The sequence below is a fragment of the Malus domestica genome, chromosome 13 (genome assembly GCF_042453785.1).
Source record: "Malus domestica chromosome 13, GDT2T_hap1".
NCBI lineage: Eukaryota > Viridiplantae > Streptophyta > Magnoliopsida > Rosales > Rosaceae > Malus > Malus domestica.
This window is the reverse complement of record NC_091673.1, coordinates 192,018-212,273: the sequence shown is the minus strand read 5'-3', so window position 1 is coordinate 212,273 and position 20,256 is coordinate 192,018. Positions and strand designations below refer to the sequence as shown.

Genomic DNA, 20,256 nt, shown 5'->3' with positions numbered 1-20,256 from the left:
ATTCACCGGCGACCCTGGAAAAGTCCTATTTATCTTACAATTATTATTGCTGTTCATGGTTTTATCGTTATGATTATGTAAGAATTGGAAAATAAGGCACAAAGTTGAAGAATTGCGACTTTATAACGGTGCGCACCAAGGGGGTCCCATTCGCTCTCCACCCCCACAATGAACTTGCACGTTTCATGAATCCAGTGATCCACATTCCACAATACTTGCGGGTTATAAAGTGAAAAAAAAATAATTCAATCTATTTGTGGCCGTAGGATTGTACACGGACGGCCAAGATTAAACCATCCACAGACTCCGCATAGAAGGGATCCGGAGAGGATCCGACTCCGGAAACCCCAACAAAATTAACAGGACAGAGGAAGCTTGTTTAGTTTGTGGGTTGAGTTGTGAGACTGCGTCCGCGTCCGCGTCCGCGTCCGCAGATAATGTTGAGCCGTGGTGGCGGCTGCTCTCGTCTTACCCCTCACCTGCGACTTCGGGACTCCAACCTCCACCGGCTCAACCTCCACCTCCACCTCCACCTCCACCTCCACCATCCGCAGCTGGGCTTCGGCTTCGGCTTTGTCTTTATCTTCGGCTTAGGGTTTTACAACACCAGAATCGCCCACCTCCGCTGCTACCCCTGCCCTCCGCCTCTCAAACCCCTACCCTTGTCGTCTGCCCTCTCTCACTCTCACTCTCACTCTCACACAAGGGCGGTTCGTTTTTCGTCCATCCTTCCTTCTTCTAAGTCGTCTTCCCCCGACATTACCGCCCTCCCCCATTGTTTTAGGTACTCTACTCTACTCAACTGCTCATCCCTGCCCTTTCCCTTTTATTTTATTTATCTTTTGCTTGATTTATAAATTCATTCAGTAATGCAATTCACATTTCATTTTACTTGTGATCAAATTTTCCCCTTGCTACAACTTAATCATATCTTAAATCTAAAAGGGTGTTCATTGTTCAGAATCTCATCTTGATATTGTTATCGTTCAATTTGGTTTAGAAATTACGATGTAGGAGTTAACATGAATCAATTGATTCGATTTTCCTTAATATGGTTTCAATGTTGATTACTTTTTAACATGAATCAATGTTTCAATTTTCCTTAAGATGGTTTCAATGTTGATTACTTTAGCTACACACCCTGCAATGCAAGTATATGTAGGCATGTTTGTCTGTGGTCAAACTCTGATTCCTTTCCCTTTTGCAAAGCCAACGAGAAGATGAATGCGAGCTTCCCCCCGAAGGATTGTCCTCTGTTGCAGGTTTCATTCCAACTCTACTTTCCCTTTTTCACCTTCTCAACGGCATTTTTGTATCACATTATATATGTAAGCTTTTTCCTTAGTTTGATATTGTATGCAATATATTACAGTAAGAATTTTGTTAGCATATTATGCCATAATTCCTTTTAGCTGCTTCTTCAAGTACCAAGTCAGTATATTGCGATTTGCGATTCTTCTACACTGTGACACAGTGCATCTGGTGACGTTAGATTTACAGATGCTAATTTTGACGAGGAGAACTAACCTTCTATGTCACCCAAGTCTAAAGTCATTTAAATAACTTCTAAGCAAAATAGGGGAAAGAAATTATCCACAGATTCGGAAAAGCACAAAGATTTCCTATGCTAACAAACACGCTTTGAGTAGAGTTTAAGGATTAAGAAAACTTCCAAGTTCCTCGATTCGGTTCATCAGAACTGCACCATTCCGATGTCCCCATATGCATTTTCAGTGATTCAACATGTTGTCTTTTGTAAAAAAAGTTATTCAACAAGTTGCATCTTAACACTTCCCCTTTGTTTCTAGTAAGTTTTCATCTAGTAAAAACATCATCTCCTTGTTGGGAACTGGAAACCCTAAACATAAAGAATGCTGTGAACAATTGTATTTCTCAGTAATAGAGGAGTTTACCAACTCAACTTGTGCCAATTTTGTGGAGCTTAACAACCCTAAGCAACGGAAATAAATTTAAATGTGGTGAACAGACTCAACCACATCTCCGACATTCTAGGACTCTAGCTTGACTTGGTCTCTAAGTTACCATGTCCACTTTATTTAACCAAAACTTAATTAAACATGACTAAATAACTCTTAGCACCCTCCCTTAAACTGATTTCTACAAAAAACAGTTTAGGGTTTTTCTACCAGCACATAACCTTCATCATGATCGACCACATCTCCTACATTGTAGGACTCTAGCTTGACTTGGTCTGTAAGTTACCACGTCACCTTTATTTAACTAGAACTTAATTAAACATCACTAGATAACTCTTAGCACCCTCCCTTAAACTGATATCTACAAAAAACAGTTTTAGGATTTTTGTACCAGCACATAACCTTTTTCATGATCAATGCTTTGGACTGAACAAACACCAAGCATGTTCCTCAACTTCTTGAATGCGGGTTGCTTCAAAGGTTTAGTTTAAGATGTCTGCAACCTGTACTCATTCTTCATATAGTGAAAGATTGTTGTTGCTTTCCCGAGGACGTAGGCACATATAGCCGAACCATGTTAATTCTTAGTGTTATTTGTCTTGGTTATTTTGTTGTCGTTTTTTTTAGTTTATTCTGTTTTTTCTCAATTTTAAACGTTATATTCACAACATGAATGAAAGCTTTCATCTAAATCAACAAAGGAAGACTTACATCCTCTCATGTGGTTGCTACAACCAATGTCCACGTACCTTGTCTCCTGATCAGTTTCTGTCAGTGCATGAAAGGCCATCAAAAGTGTATCTTCCTCCTTTTTCTTAGCAAAGTTTGATTATTCTCGTCTTTTCTTTTGGCAACTTTGTGTAGCACTCATGCTTGTAGTGACCAAAATTTCCACATTTATAACACTCAACCTTGGACGTCATAGTGGCCTCGTCTTTTTCTTGAGAGACAACATCTCTCCTGAAAACACAAGATGATTTGCTATCATCCTGATTCCCAAACCGTCCACCGCTTCGATGGCATTGACTACCTCTTCCTCCTCGAGCATTTAAGGGCTTAGAGAAAGTGGAAGCGTTCAGCGCTGTTTGTTCTTCACTGCAATGGTGCGGTTAAGCCTTTCATGCACTAACAAAGAGCTTTGGAGTTCATCATCTCGTAACTTAACAACGTCCTTTGACTCCTCAATTGAATAGACAACGTAGTCAAATTTCGGAGTCAATGATCTCAAAATCTTCTCAACGACTTTCACTTCTTCTATGGTGCCACCATTGGATCTCATCTTGCTTGCTGTTCCCAGGGTTCTAGCAAAGAAATCAATGATGGACTTACCTGATTTCATTTGTAGGGTTTCAAAGTCCTTGTTAGGGTTTGAAGCACTGCACGCTTCAATCTCTCTAACCCTTCATATTTCTTCTCCAAAGAGCCCCATATTTGTTTGGAGGTCTCCTCTGTTATAATTCTGACTTTCCTGTGGATCTTGCTCTTTGATGTATTCGGCAGTAGACTAAACTTAGCAAATTAGAGAATAACTAGAAACACACAAGATTTATAGTGGTTCGACATAACTTTTGCCTACATCCAGTTGTGATTTCCCTGGGTAAAGAAACCATGGCTTCTTTGAGTTAGCACTTTTGCAAAACTCTAGAACTAATCACCCTTTATCCATGTCGGCTGTGTCTGGCTTTTCTCTCTTTCCCTAGCCTTGCCACACCTTATTTATAATTATAAGGTGTGGTTTACATGCCTATTTTTTGATTAAATTTCCTATTCTATACTTTCTTACCTTTTCCAATTAGACTTCTAGGATTCCTAATCTAATTGTATAAGGAAAATTTGATTCTTTCCTAGTCCTTCTAAGAATAGAGTCGGTGCACCCTTACTTTCGTTGTTGCTCAGTCAACACGACTCCCCTATGTTGGGCTTCGATCCCTGATTCCACAAGGTGCCAGTATTCTTTTCATCTAAGGAATTTTTCCATCAGCATGCTCCAATTGTCGTAATAACCATCAAACCATGGAATCACAGGTTGAACAAAATTCTCAGTGGCTTTGTCAGTTGCCTATGTTTCTTGCTGCTGCAAGACACTATCTTTTTCGAGTTCTTCCAGAGCCCCAAAGTTAGCCAAGCTCCACGATAACCACACTTGACTTGTGCAGATTTTGTGGAGTTTAGCAACCCTAAGCGACATAAATAAATTCAAATGTGGTGAACAGACTCAACTGCATCTCCTACATTCTAGGACCCTAGCTTGACTTTAATTAAAACTTAATTAAACATGATAGTAGACACAACAGTCATATAAACATCTTCTAAAATTAATTTTCAGCATAAAGGAATCAAGCCTTTTGTACCACTGTCTTGGCAGCTTTCACATCCATTTGCTCAATTTCCATGTTATGTTGTGCTGTCATTGCTAAAAACAATCTGATAGAAGTATGCTTGACTACGGGTGAAAGGACCTCGTCATAATTCGCCCCTTCATTCTATGAGTACCCCTTAGCCACGAGTCTTGCCTTGAATCTCATGGCTTGCTGTTCATGTAGTCCTTCCTTTTTTTTTTAAATACCCACTTGCATCCAACTAGCTTTGTCTTTGGGCATAGGAACCAACTCCCATATATAGGGTTCTTGTAAAGAGACTCCATTTCTTCTGTCATAGCACTTATCTAATTAGCTTGCTCATCACTTGCTATAGCTTCTTGATAAGTAGTTGGATACCTTGACTAATGTTCAGAGCATATTTAACTTCGTCTTGGTCAAACCCAAACTTGTCAGGTTTCTTCTTGTTTCGATTGGGTTTGTCTAGTGCAATGTATCTCTTGAAGAGTTCGAACCCTTGGGATATCTAGTGGAATGGAGTGCCTTCAATCTGCCCTATTTCCTGCTCCACTTGATTCTTAATTGTTGAGCGATACTGATGCTCTTCTTCTTCCCCAAAATTATCAGATTCAGCAACTTGCTCAATTGGCTCCACTTGAGCTTCATCTTCCTCTAGTTTGATTAACGGAATTCTTGTAAAACATATTGTGTTGTAGGTCACTACTTTCGGCTTTGTTTAGAGGCATGGTTGTCTCATCAAGACAACATCTTGGCTGACAACCTTCTTGTTGTTGATACCCCAAAGCTTAAAGCCGTTCACTCTTTTCTCAAAACCTAAGAATATGTAATGTGTAGACTTAGGTTTGAGCTTGGACCTTTCATCACTTGGAATATGTGCATAAGCATTGCAGCCAAACACCCTGAGCTTGGAGTAGTCCACTGGTTTCTTAGACCATACTCTTTTGCACTCTTAAAACGAAAACTGTAGATGGTGACCTATTAATCAAGTAGCTTGCATGATTAACAACCTCTGCTAAAAAACGATTAGGCAATTCTGCATGAAATCGATGCTTCTCTCTCTTTTCATGAGAGTTTAAGTTCCTCATGATGCCTTCCGGCTTATAGTGATCAGCAAACTCCTTACTTGTATAATCACCTCCATTGTCACTTCTCAGGCACTTGATCTTTTTTCCAATTTGATTCTCGGTTTCTGTCTTCCATTCCTTGAACTTTGCAAAAACCTTGGATTTCTGCTTCATGAAATAAACCCAAACTTTTCTCCATGAAAATAACAAAATACTTTGCTCCACCGTTGGATTTAGTTGGTGCTGGGCCCAAACATCTAAGTGAATATGGCTGAGTTGCTCCTTGCTTCGATTATCTGCATTGCTACTTGTGAACGATACCTTCCTTTGCTTCCCGAGAACGCAATATTTACAGAAGTCCAGTTTGCAATGTGACGCTTTCCAGCAGGCTTTTCTTGTGCAATTCATGCAACCTCTTCTAACTTATGTGCCCTAGCATGTGATGCCAGAGTTCAATAGTCTTCCGTTGTGGAAACAACTGCTCCCCCAACTATCATAATCCCAATTAGCTTATACAACGTATTGGATTGTAGGTCACCTTGCATTACCACTAGTGATCTTTGTTCACATCGCATTGAGTCGTTCCTGCTTTAGAACTGTACTCATAGTCCGGCCTTGTCTAAAGTACCCAAGGAAATCAAATTCTTCTTCATTCTAGGGATATAATTGGCGTTTCACAAAGTTCGTATCATTCAATCAAACATTCTGATTCTAACGTTGATGATTCCTCTTATAAGACATGGTGAATCGTCCCCATTAAATCTCTGCTGCTGACCTCTTTGTAGGTACCAAACCATTCTCTTACTGCACACATATGGCATGTGTATTCGGTACCCGAAATCTACCTTGTGAAAGCCTTGGAGCCTGATGTTACTGAAAGAAGCTCTCTGTCACTCGCTTCTTAAGTGACTGCATAAGCTGAACTTGAGCTTCCTTCCATCTTGCCGTTCTTCTCCTTCCAAATTTTGCAGTTTTTCTTCACTGATTGGCAAAAACACATTCTAAACAACCATCCTTCTTTTCCTTTTTTTCTCGGATTTTGATCTACCCTTGTAGCCACATCATCATCTTTGTAAATTTCTTCGACCTTCTAAAGATTGGCTATGCAATTCTAAAACCTTCATACTTGATCTTCAATATCACCTCTTTCCAGTAGAATCCTGAGTAGTTCATCCTTGAGAAATAGTTTATTGGACATGTTTTTGCCCATATAAACATTCTCTAACTTGTCCCATGCTTCCTTAGCAGTTATCTTTTCTGTGATGTGGGATCTGACTGATTTTGCAAGATGGATCTCAATGGAGCTCGTGGCCTTCTTGAGAACCTTGTTCCGTGCCTCTACTGTCATGTTCGTAGGCTTCTCAGCAACGAGTGCGTCATCCAACTCTTGCTGTATCAATACATTCTTCATCATCCTTTGCCAATCTGTGAAGTCATCCTTGCCATCAAAAGGTTTTAATGCAGGCCCTAGGTCTGCGTTCGCCTTTCCTTTTGACATCGTAGAACACCTTGAACTAAGCTCTTGATACCAATTGTTATATTCTGACTCTCCTGTGGATTGAAGTATCTGGCAATAGACTAAACTTAGCAAATTAGAGAATAATTAGAAACACACAAGATTTATACTGGTTTGGCAGAACTTTTGCCTACTTCCAATTGTGATTTTCCTGGGTAGATAAACCATGACTTCTGTGATTAATAGTAGAGTTTTACAGTACTTCTGCAAAACTATAGAACTAATAACCCTTTATCCCTCTCGGCTGTCCATGGCTTTTCTCTCTTTCCGTAGCCTTGCCGCAACCTATTTATAAGTATAGAGTGTGGTTTACATGCCTATTTTCTAATTAAGTTTCCTATTCTATATGGAATAAGAAAGTACACTCTCTTACCTATTCCAATTAGACTTCTAGGATTCCCAATCTAATTGTATAAGGAAATTTAATACATTCCTATTCCTCTTAAGAGAAGAAACGGTGCACCCTTACCTTTGTTGTTGCTCAGTCAACGTGACTCCCTCTACTGGGGCTTCGATCCCTGATTCCACAAGGTGCCAGTATTCTTTTAATTTGAGGAAGTTTTCCATCAACATGCTCCAATTGTCGTAATAACCATCAACCCGTGGAATCACAGGTTGAACAAAACTCTCTGTGGCTTTCTCAGTTGCCAATGTTTCTTACTGCTGCAAGACACTCTCTTTTTCGAGTTCTTCCAGAGCCAAAGGGGCTGTGATACCAGATATTGGGAACTGGAAACACTAAACGTAAAGAATGCTTTGAACAATTCTATTTCTCAGTAATTGAAAGCTGAGGATTCTCATTATAACCGACTGAATAAGTTTACATCTGAAATAGTGTTAGCCAAGCTCCACAATAACCACTAACTTGACTTGTGCAGATTTTCTGGAGTTTAGCAACCCTAAGCAACAGAAATAAATCCAAACGTGGTGAACAGACTCAACTGCATCTTCTACATTCTAGGACTCTAGCTTGACTTTAATTAAAACTTAATTAAACATGACTAAGTAACTCTTCACGCTCCTTTAGATGGATGCTACTCTCGTGGAATATATCTTTCTATATTTTCGATTGACCTTCCCCTCATTGATTCTGAGCCTGTACTTTTGGTTGCTTGCTGCATATCACCTTGTATCCTCATAAAGAAGGTTTTCCATTTGTTCATTATATATTAACTTCTTTGGTACACTTTCTGTATTCGTCTTAAGATATGCAACTCATTTCTCTTTTGTTATCATTCCCAGGAGGAATAGTCTCACTGGGAAAATTTGATGCCCTTCACATTGGTCATCGAGAACTTGCGGTTCAAGCATCCAAGGTTGGACCTCCGTTCCTTTTGTCATTTGTTGGAATGGCTGAAGTACTGGGTTGGAAACCAAGGTATTGTCATTAGTTATGATCTGAGCTGCACATTGGAACTCAATTTCCTTGTTTGGGTGGTTCTAGCTTTGTTAAATTAACTTCATATATTCTTGTAAATTCAATTGAACAGGGCTTCCATAGTTGCTAAATGTGATCGCAAGCGGGTTCTTTCCTCTTGGGCCTCGTACTGTGGTGACATGGCACCTGCAGAGTTTGAGATTGAATTTTCAAGTGTTCGACATCTAACACCAAGGCAATTTGTTGAGAAATTATTGAAAGAGCTTGGAGTGCGTGGGATTGTGGCAGGTAAGTTAATGTAAAGAAATCCATTTATTACATACTTTAAGTTAGAAATGGAGTTTGCAGTGGCTGGTTGTGGCAGGTGAAAACTACCGATTTGGATACAAAGCTGCGGGTGATGCGACAGAGCTGGTGAGGTTGTGTGAAGAGTATGGCATTGGGGCTTATATCATAAACCCTGTTATGGACAAGAATGAATGCTCCATAAATATACAGTGGAGTGATTTGAAAGACGGGACAAGTCTCGTCTACTCGTGTTCGCCATGCCCTTGCTGTGGGAGATATGAAGTATGTCTCACAACTCTTGGGTCGGCAGCATCGTCTGATAATGAATGCTTCGAAGGACCAGGAAGGATTTCCAGGCAGCAAACACAAGTTATCAGTTCCAAAGTCTAGTTTGTTAAATCTGGCTCCGAAGGAGGGTCTGTACGAGAAGTGTTATCTTTGTATTGGGGAGGATGCTGACCGAGCATCATCGTGTAGGGTGGTGGTTGACACGGGGTACGTCCATATAGAAATGGATGATGAGGTAGACGTAGGCGTATGTAATAGAGTTGGTACACATGACTTGAGGCTCTTACGTATTGAATTTGGTGATTCGCAATCTTGAGTATGTTCAAATGATTTGATTTTCATTTCGTCTTTTTAAAAGAAGGATGAAATCCGTCATCCTCTTCCGAAAAATAATGAATGGCACACACATGAGAGAGAGAGAGAGAGAGAGAGAGAGAGAGAGAGAGGTATTACCTTTCTGATTGTGCTACGTCATGATGGATTCATGGATGATGAGGGTACATCACATATATCATTATTGCAACCCATAAATTTTGTACAAAATTATAAATTTTAGTTATAGAAAATATTTTACACGGGAGTGAAGAAAAATGTTGTAAGACCAATGAACGTAATCTTACCATTAATTAGGTCTTAAAACTAATTTTTCTTGACTTTTAAAGGTTAAAAATAGAAAAATTAATATAACCTAATGGAGGGCTCCCAAATATATTTTATATGTTGAAAATATTTGGATTATCTTAAATTATTCTTAGTAAAAAATGTTGTGCAACTAGAAAGGCTCGTATTTTGGCTTATAACGAATCTTGTACAAATTCACAAAATTGATTAGAAAACGTGAGTTATATAACTCACAGCTTTTGTCAAAAAATTGAAATTTTTAGTTTTAGAGAATATTTTGCATGGGAGTTAAGAAAAATGTTGCAAGACATTTCAATGTGAGTCTACCAATTATTAGGTCACGAAACTATTTCTTATTGATTTTTAAAGTTGAAAAATAGAAAAATAAATATAAACTATTAAGGGGTCTCAAAATATATTTTTATGTGTCGAAAATATTTGGAATGTCCTAAATTAATTTTAGTAAAAATGCGGCGCGACTAGAATGACTCGCATTTGACTTAAAATGAATCTTGTAAAATCAATTGGAAAACGTGGGTTATAACTCACGATTTTGGTCAAAAAATTGAAATTTTTAGTTTTATGAAATATTTTGCGCAGGAGTTAAGAAAAATGTTGCAAGACATTTGAATGTGATCCTACCATTTATTAGGTCATGAAACTATTTTTTCTTGATTTTTAAAGGGTTTAAAATAGAAAAATTAATATAAACTAATAGAGGGTCCCAAAATATATTTTCACGTGTTGAAAATATTTGGAATATTGTAAAGTAATTTTAGTAAACATTATGTGACTAGAATCACTCGAATTTTGGCTTATAATGAATCTTGTATAAATTCTCAAAGTCGATTATAAAACGTGGTTTATAAGTCACAGTTTTTGTCAAAAATTGAAATTTTTAGTTTTAGAAAATATTTTGCGTGGAAGTTAAGAAAAATGTTGCAAGACATTTGAACGTGATCCTACCAATTATTTGGTCCTGTAACTATTTTTTATTGATTTTTAAAGGTTAAAAATAAAAATAAACATAAACTATTGGGGGGTCACAAAATATAACTTTATGTGTCGAAAACATTTGGAATGTCCTAAATTAATTTTAGTAAACATGCAATGCTACTAGAATGGCTCGCATTTTGGCTTCATATGGATCTTGTATGAATTCTCAAAATCAATTGGAAAAATAAGGGTTATAACTCACAGTTTTGGTCAAAAAATCGAAATTTTTAGTTTTAGGAAATATTTTGCGCGGGAGTTAAAAAAAAATATTCCAAGACATTTGAATGTGATCGTACCATTTATTAGGTACCGAAACTATTTTTTATTGATTTTAAAGGTTAAAAATAGAAAGATTAATATAAACTAATGCCCCAAAATATATGTTTACGTGTGGAACATAATTGGAATATCCTAAACTAATTTTAGTAAACATGCAATGTGACTAAAATCGAATTTGGGCTTATAATGAATCATGTATAAATTCTCAAAATCGATTGGAAAACGTAGGTTACAACTCACAGTTTTTGTCAAAAATTGAAACTTTTAGTCTTAGAAAATATTTTGCACGGGAGTTGAGAAAAATGTTGCAAAGCATTTGAAGTGATCCTACCATTTATTAGGTCCCAAAACCATTTTTTTGTGATTTTTAAAGTTTAAAAATAGAAAAATTTAGAAAACATGCGATGCGACTACAATGACTCGAATTTTGGCTTATAATGAGTTTTGTATAAATTCTCAAAGTTGATTGGGAAAACGTGGGTTATAAGTCACAGTTTTTGTCAAAAAATTCAAATTTTTAGTTTTAGGAAATATTTTGCGTGGGAGTTCAGAAAAATATTGCAATACATTTGAATGTGATCTGACCAATTATTAGGTCCCAAAACTATTTTATATTAATTTTATGAAGTTAAAAAATAGTCAGAAAAAAATATAAACTGTTAGAGGGTCTCAAAATATATTTTTATGTTTCAACAAAAAAATTAAAATATTATGCTTCGAAAATATTTGGAATGTCCTAAATTAATTTTAGTAAACATGCAGTGCTAATAGAATGGCTCGCATTTTGGCTTAAAACGGATCTTGTATAAATTCTGAAAATCAATTAGAAAACATGGGTTAATAACTTGATGTTTTGGTCAAAAAATTGAAATTTTTAGTTTTAAGAATTATTTTGCGTGGGAGTTAAGAAAAATGTTGCAAGACATTTGAATGTGATCCTACCATTTATTAGGTCCCGAAACTATTTTTCTTGATTTTTAAAGGTTAAAAATAGAAACGTTAAAATAAACTAATAGAGGGCCCAAAAATATATTTTTATGTGTTGAAAATATTTAGAATATCCTAAATTAATTTTAGTAAACTTGTAATGCGACTAGAATGACTCGAATTTTGGCTTATAATGAATCTTGTATAAATTCTCAAAATCGATTGGAAAACATGGGTGTGAACATGGAAAATTCCTGAAACGAAAGAGACAAGAACTGACGCGCACAAACAAATATTATGTATTTGATGATTTTGGGTTACAATCTCTCTCTATTTTGATCCTCTGATTCGATCTCCGTAAGGTGTGTATTTGTGGATGTGCGATTGATCCAAAGGGCTGTTGGGCTTGATCTAAGGATGAACGTTCTTCAAGGGCCGTGGACTTGATCTTAAAGGTGGATTTGAGCGGATCTTCAAAGGGGCTTTTGGGCTTGATCTTTGAAGAACAGTGATGAACGGATCTCCAAGGGCTTTTGGGCTTGATCTTGAAGAACAGTGATGAACGGATCTTCAAGGGCTTTTGAGCTTGATCTTGAAGAACGGTTGGATGTGTGGATTTGTCGACGCTGTTGATCCAAAGGGCCGTTGGGGCTTGATCTTGGATGAACGGATGATGAACGATGGTGCTTTCTTCAAGGGCCGTCGGGGCTTGATCTTGAATTGGTGGATGATTGTTGATCCAAAGGGCCGTTGGGGCTTGATCTTGGAAGAACGATGAACGAAGAACGAAGAACGCTTTCTTCAAGGGCCGTCAGGGCTTGATCTTGAAGGTGGATGATTGTTGATCCAAGGGTCGTCGAGGCTTGATCTTGGAAGAATGATGAACGAAGAACGAAGAACACTTTCTTGATTCTTCGGGAACCTGGATGCTTGAGAGCTTCGGAGTTTCAGAGCTTCAGAGCTTCAAGGTGTAATATGAATTGGTTCCCCAAAATGAATGAAATGGGCTTGTATTTATAGAATTTTCCAAGGCCTAATTTTGAATATAATATCCCAGATGAAATAAGTCGTTTCTGCCAGGTGTTGACACGTGTCCTATTTGATGACTTTTCCAACTCATTTCAATTTTCGTTGAGTCACACGCTACGTGTAAAATTTATGTAATACATGAGCGTTGACACTTTGATTTATCGGTCAACATTTATTTACCGAAATTTCGATGTCTACAAATGCCCCCACTTCAAGGCACGTCGTATACATGTGCTTGTCACGTGTAGGAGATGCGTTTTGAAGTCCCTTACTGTAGATGTCGATCCAAGGGCCGTTGAGGCTTGATCTTGAATTGGGCTGGAGATTTCTTCAAGGGCCGTCGATGCTTGATCTTGAATTGGGCTTGAGATTTCTTCAAGGACCGTTGAGGCTTGTTCTTGAACTTTTGTTTGAAATTTCTTCAAGGGCCGTCGAGGCTTGATCTTGAAGGTTGAAATTGGACCACAAGGAGCTTCATGTGGTAGATGATCTTTGGCTTTGGTAGTGGGTGAATCGGCACATATTTTGTTGCGCTTGTTGACTTTCCACAGCTTTGATCTTGAACTGGGCTGGAGGATTTTCTGGATTCCTCAAACTGTTGATTTTCCACAGCTTATTCTTGAACTGGGTTTTGATTCAAGGGTGGTAGACACTTAATCTTGAATCGGACTTGTGATTTCCTCAAGGGCCGTCGGCTTGATCTTGAACTTTGGCTGAAAGCTTCTTCAAGGGCCGTTGAGGCTTGATTCTTGGAGGTTGACTCGAACATATGGCAAGCAAGCACGAGGTGAAGGTGACGACTTGTTGTTTTGTTCAATCTTTCTAATTCACACCTGAGCAGTTTGGTCAACGGTATGATCTTCAAGATTGATAGGCTCTTCTTCCAGTTGGTGACTTGGTATTTAAGGATTTGATTCAAGGGTGGTGAATCAGCACGTGCAGCCCACAACGCCTAGTAAGTCGACCCAAGAATTTGAGGGTCAAAACGAGTTCACCGTCCTCAGGCAGATGCGGCATCTTCTCGAGTTATTCATCTCAGACTCTTTCTGCTGAGTTGACTGTGCATGCTGCATTCTTCTCTACTTGTTTCTTTAGGCAGATGTGGCAGCTTCTCGAGTTCCTCAGTTCGGACTCCTTATGCTGAGTTGACCGTGCAGACCGCATTCTTCTCTGCTTGTTCCTTCTACACCTTGTCTCCACATGCTGCAAGGTATCATTTTCACTTGCCTTATCTGTTCTCCAGGCAGATGTGACAGCTTCTATGGAAGTACAGCAGCAGTGGGAGACGAGTACTCGAGAGCAGTGCTAGGCAGGCAATCAGGGAAGGGTTCTAAGTAGTCGGTTCCTTACCCGAGTTTGAGTGGAAGTTCCGGCATATTGTTTTCTTTATCCTTGTCTTTATAGGTAGGAGCAAGGACAAAGGAAAGGACAGGGAGAACGCATGATATGAGATACTCTTGCTTTGGAGTCATTGGCTTGCAGAGGTACCCCAAGGAATAAGGAACACTGAATGACTCGAGAGGTTTCGTTGGGAAAGCATTTTTGGAGATGAAGAAAGGCTCTGTATGTCTGCCTTGCTATGGAAGGTGAAGGTGGACAGTTATAGGAGGTCCCTTAATACCTGTAGAGGTACTATTCTTTCACTTGTGTCTGCAACTAACGCGTGATTGAACAGTAAACTTTCACGTGCTTTCTCCTTCACCGAAAATCTTCGACAAATTGCCCGTGATTTGCGCAAAGTTGAGTGTGCATATGACAGGTGATGACGCGGCTGAAAAAGACTGGCGCCTCTTCGATATCTGGGATCGGCGCTTCGACAAATTACCCGTGATTTCCGCAAAGCTGAGTTTGCGTGTGACGGGTGCCGACGCGTCTGGAAAAGCAAGATGCTTCTCCGATTTCTGAGCTTGCCTCTTCGATTTTTGAATGGCCTCTTCGAATTCTGAGCTTGCCTCTTCGATCTCTGAAATCCCGTCGAGTGCTGATTTTTCTTTATAGAGGCATGCAGTTTGTTTCAAAGCACACTTGAATTTTCGCTTGTGAAAACTCCCTTCTTGCACTTCTAAGATCTTGATTTGTCCGTTTTCTTCTTCCTTCAATACTTTGAAAATGTCTGGACCCTCCGACCGTCGTTTTGACTTGAATCTTGGTGAAGAGGCAGTCCCTTCTTCTCCAAATAACATATGGCGCCCATCTTTCATATCATCTACTGGTCCTCTTACCGTTGGGGATTCAGTGATGAAGAATGATATGACCGCTGCGGTGGTGGCCCGGAACCTTGTCACTCCCAGAGATAACAGATTACTTTCCAAACGGTCTGATGAGTTGGCCGTTAAGGATTCTCTGGCTCTTAGTGTGCAGTGTGCAGGTTCTGTGTCTAATATGGCCCAACGCCTATTTGCTCGAACCCGTCAAGTTGAATCATTGGCGGCGGAAGTGATGAGTCTCAAACAGGAGATTAGGGGGCTCAAGCATGAGAATAAACAGTTGCACAAGCTCGCACACAACTATGCCACAAACATGAAGAGGAAAATTGACCAGATGCAGGAATCTGATGGTCATATTTTACTTGATCATCGGAGGTTTGTGGGTTTGTTCCAACAACATTTGCCTTCGTCTTCTGGGGCTGTACTGCGTAATGAAGCCTCAAATGACCAGCCTTCGGTGCCTCTTCTTCCTGGAGTTTCGCCGAGTGATAAGGCGCCACCTGATCATCCTTGAAGATCCCCTTCTATAAATTTGATTTGTCTTTCTTTTTTTTTTTTTCTTTTTTTTATGGGTATGTATAATGCAAATTTATGTAAAATTTCTAGAAAAAATAAATAAAATGGACTTTTATTTCTCTTAATGCTTTTTTTATTTTTTATTTTTATGCACGTGGTGCTAGATGCACCATCCATTTATATTTTCCTTTCTTTTCCTTTTTATTTTTTTTATTATTTTTTTTATATTTTATTTATTTTATTTGCACATGGTACCAGAGCACCAAACATCAAACCTTTTTTTTTTTTTTTTTTTTTTTTATCATGGTGCCAGACGCACCAGAGATAAAGCATTTTTTTTATTTTTTATTTTATCTTTTCTTTTTTTTTCTTTAATCATGGTGCCAGACGCACCAAAGATCAAACATTTATATATATATTTTTTTTGCTTTTAATCATGGTGCCAGATGCACCTCTTCTTTTTTTTTTCACGTGGTGCCAGCACCTCTTTGCTCCACTATGTTGTTTTTTTTTTTAATTTTTTTATTATATATATATTTATATAAATTCTGGTGATGGGATGAAGAACTTGCAGGGAAGGACGAAGACGGACGGAGAATATGGTGCTTCAAGCTTCATGACCGGCTAGTCGTTTGACGGCGGTCGTTTGAAGTTCTTCGCTATCATGGTGGTCATAGTGACGAGCTCGAGGGAGGCCAGGCGCTGCGGTGGAAGGAGTCGATGCCGAGAGCGCAGCCCAACTTGCTCCAGGTGTGCGCACCATGTGCAGCAGGTAGGGTTCGGTGGAGATTCAGACGACGCGGCGACATAGTGACGGCCTTGAGAGTGTTGGAGTTGAGGCAGAGCTCCTTGCACACTGGCAGCCACGACTTGCAGACCAACATCGAACCCGGAGGATGGCTTTGGAAATTCCGCCAAAGAAAACCCGATCCAGATGAAATCGAGGAGAACTGATCCAACCCAGATGTCAATTCGGATATGTTGTCGACCCTCCAGCATTTTATGGTGCCTGTGACGACGATACCTGGCACAGAGGTTGACCGGCTTGCAGAGCGTCACATAAGGCAGGGTCCAGGTGCTGCTGATGCTTCAATGAAGGTAGAATCCGGCATGAAAGACTCCACGGACGACTCGAGCAACGTTACCCGGTTTGTGATGTTGGCCCTGGAAGCCGGATGTGCGCGTGTAAGCCTCTGCAGAGAAGAAGCCTCCCTCGCTCGCAGCCCAAAATTTAACAGAGAAAATCGGCGAGGAGAAGAAGAACTGCAAACTCAGAAAGTTTGGTTCTTGGGCAAGGATTTTGCTGCTCCTGCTTGATTACACATTCTCTCTCTCTCTCTTCTAGAGGGTTTGTTTCTGTGAAATGGGGGGTCCAAGATTTCTGGGTTTTCATTTTTTGTTATTGGGTTTTGCTTCCAAGCTCGGATTTTAAGCTCCCAAAACCTGATTGCTGTAAATGGGCAGGCATCACTTGCAATTATTCGTGGAGGTACGCGATCGATCTCGCCACACCCAAAGTGATTCGGTATCGGATCCCCCAAGCATTCCGGCAGAAATTCAGCAATAATAGACCTGAGTTTTGGTCACGTTCGCCATTGAAGATGAACCAACTTCGACAACCCATTGCAGCGCAACCCACGAGGTCACCCACCTTCAGCCCTCTCATTGTTTGCAAGATTCGATATCTGCGAGAACGACATCAAGCCATCCAAGCTCCTTAGTTTCTCTTATTCAGAAACATCCGGAAGTGACTTACGCTTCACGCATTTCACATACCCTCCAACCACATACACCTTGAATATGACGCCGCCATGGTTCACAAACTCTTGAAGCAAAATTGGGGGCTTGAGGTTGTCCAGACCGTCATGGTTGAAAACCAAGGCCATTTTGTGTGACTTGGCGCTGCCGTCCGCCACCAGTGGCTTCGCAATCACCGGAAACTTCAGACCTTCCCACGCTTGGCGATCAAACAGTGTTTCCTTGTCGTATATCACAATCTGCTTCGGAATCCCAAACGTGTTGCTCTCGTGCTCGATTTTTCAGCCCTGAAACCACCTGCAACATGGAAATCCGATTGTGCAGGCGCTCGATCGCCTCCGGCGCGTCGAGTATCACAGCATTAGGGTTCTTGACCTAAACTCCGCCAGCTGCCGCTTCCAGTCGTCGCCGTAGAGCTTGTGTAGCACGCAGTCGAAGGGACCCTGATCCGCCAGCGAGCGGTCAGTGTCGATCCGAACGAGATCGATTCCAGTAAGGTTTTCGGCGAAAGTGACACCACCTCCGCATCTGGATCTGGAGTGCCTGCAGGTCTTCTCTTTCTTTTATTGGTGTTGCCATTTTCTAAGCAAGAAAAAGGATCAGATGAAGGGACCAATGAAGAAGAGTTATTGGGGAACATAGGGGATTAGAAACTCTGATCTCTCCTGCGTGAAAATCTTCTGTAATATAAGCTAACTAAGATGCAAAGTGATCTCTCTCTCTCTCAGTTGGCTGTTTGGTTTCGCTAATGTATAAGCGGTTGTCTGGAAGCTGACTGGAGCTTTTGCAGAGAGAGAATGGTGGAGCAGATTGAGAGCAGGAAGAAGAAGAGGAGGAGTTTGGGCCCGTTGTAGCTTGAGCCCTTTTGCTGCTGGGCCGAGATACTAATGAGGATGGGTCACTGATGAGGGCCCAGCTTTTGAGTTTTGTATATGCATATATATATATATATACTTGTATATTCCTCTTTTTTTTTTCTTTTTTTTTCTCTTTTTGTTTTTTGGTACAAAGAAATTGTAATAGCATTAAAACTTTTAATAAAAATTTTTATTCCTTATTTTGGTGTGACTGAACTCAAATTTTGAATATTCGAGCTGCCTACGTACCCCTTCAAAGAAGATATCAAGTCGTAACGTAGTTCAAATACATACATATATATATATATATATATATATATATATTTTTTTTTTTTGGTATTTTCTTTTGGTGCCGTTTGCAGTTTCAACTTGTGCAGACAAGGAGTGTTGGTGTCGTTCGCAGTTTCAACTCGTGCAGACAAGGAGCTTTTGGTGCCGTGTTGCAGTTTCAACTCGTGCAGGCAAGGAGCGTTGGTGTCGTTCGCAGTTTCAACTCGTGCAGGCAAGGAGCGTTGGTGTTGCCTTTTATGCTCGTGCAGACCAGGAGCATTGTGCCATGCAGTTTAGGCTCGTGCAGGCGAGGAGCCTTGTGTCTTGCAGTTTAGGCTCATGCAAACAAGGAGTTTTTGGTGCCGTGTTGCAGTTTCAGCTCGTGCAGGCAAGGAGCGTTGGTGTTGCATTTTATGCTCGTGCAGACCAGGAGCATTGTGCCATGCAGTTTAGGCTCGTGCAGGCGAGGAGCCTTGTGTCTTGCAGTTTAGGCTCATGCAAACAAGGAGTTTTTGGTGCCGTGTTGCAGTTTCAGCTCGTGCAGGCAAGGAGCGTTGGTGAATTTGTTAAGCAATTTTGGAGAGGCGTTCCTCACAATCTTCATAGCAAGGAGCCTTGACCGAGTGATTGAAGAAGTCTTCGGGCAAGAAATCACGCATCGTGATGGGGACGGACGATCTATATGCCGAAATTTCATCATCTTCAACATGTTCATGTTGCTTTGAAGGTTGACAATAGCTGCTTTGCCCCCTTTCCGATTGGCGGACTTGTGGAGGAGACGTATGCTTCTTGTGCAATTTCTTAGGAGTGACTTGAGTCCATCCTTCAACTTTGCTTGTCTTTGAGGATGCCCCCAGCGGTTGAGGTGAAAACTTTGAGTCGGAAGAGCCAGAAGTGAAGGTGGTATAGTTTGATTTCGCCACTTCGTCAAGATCTAGCTCGATGATTCCTTTCTGAGCCAGCTTCATGATGAGATCTTTCAGCACGAAACATTTTTCTGTCGGATGACTGATGAAGCGGTGGAATTTACAGTATCTTGGACTGTCGGTACGATTCATCTCTTCCGGCCGTCTGCACTCAGGCAAACTGATCACCTTCTTGTCCAATAGGTCATCTAGCATGGCAACCACATCAGAGTCGGGGAATGGATAAGTCTTCTCCTCAAGCTCCTTCAAAGTGCGTATACGCATCTCTTGATCACGAAAAGCTTCGGTTTGAATCGCCTTGCCTCGTGTGGATATTTTGACGGGAGCTGTGTTGACCGTCATCGCTTCCTTGGTGGGTTTCCATGCAGCCTTTTCCCCCTTTGTCCCAAGAAATTTGTCGTTCTTATAGTCGGCGATCGGTTCTTTCTTCCCATGATGGGCGATGCTCAACTCCATGTCATGGGCGCGGGTGGCTAGCTCTTCGAAGGTCCGTGGTTTGATGCCTTGAAGGATGTATTGCAAACCCCATTGCATGCCTTGGATGCACATCTCGATTGAAGAGGTTTCCGAGAGCCTATCTTTACAGTCGAGGCTCAGAGTGCGACATCTGTTGATGTAGTCAATGACTGGCTCGTCCTTCCACTGCTTTGTGCTCGTTAGCTCTAGCATGCTCACAGTGCGGCGGGTGCTGTAGAAGCGGTTGAGGAATTCCCGCTCTAATTGCTCCCAGCTGTTGATGGACTCGGGCTCTAGGTCCGTGTACCACTCAAAGGCATTTCCTTTCAGCGAGCGCACAAACTGCTTGGCGAAGTAGTCTCCCTCTGTCCCCGCGTTGTTGCAAGTTTCGACAAAATGTGCAACGTGCTGCTTTGGGTTTCCTTTTCCATCAAACTGCATGAACTTTGGTGGTTGATAACCCCTTGGCATCCTTAGGGCATCAATCTTCTTGGAATAGGGCTTCGAGTAGAACAATGAGGTATGTGAGCTCCCTTCGTACTGTGCCTTGATGGTATTGGTGATCATCTCCTGCAGCTGCTGGATAGAAAGAGATCCCATGAGT

The 20,256-nt window shown here is 40.6% G+C and overlaps 1 protein-coding gene and 1 pseudogene across 1 annotated transcript; one reads left to right on the top strand and one right to left on the bottom strand.

Moving 5' to 3' along the window:
* The first annotated feature begins 369 nt into the window (after nucleotides 1–369).
* On the top strand, nucleotides 370–9,151 carry LOC103451442 (FAD synthetase 2, chloroplastic). The gene is given in 6 exon segments (XM_029091638.2): nucleotides 370–784; nucleotides 1,210–1,262; nucleotides 8,099–8,234; nucleotides 8,347–8,522; nucleotides 8,599–8,749; nucleotides 8,751–9,151. Coding segments are annotated over 6 exon segments (1,239 nt in total). The 5' UTR covers nucleotides 370–437; the 3' UTR covers nucleotides 9,127–9,151.
* A 7,647-nt stretch (nucleotides 9,152–16,798) lies between these two features.
* LOC114820564 (inositol-tetrakisphosphate 1-kinase 1-like) lies at nucleotides 16,799–19,652 on the bottom strand (annotated as a pseudogene).
* Between the last annotated feature and the right edge of the window lie 604 nt (nucleotides 19,653–20,256).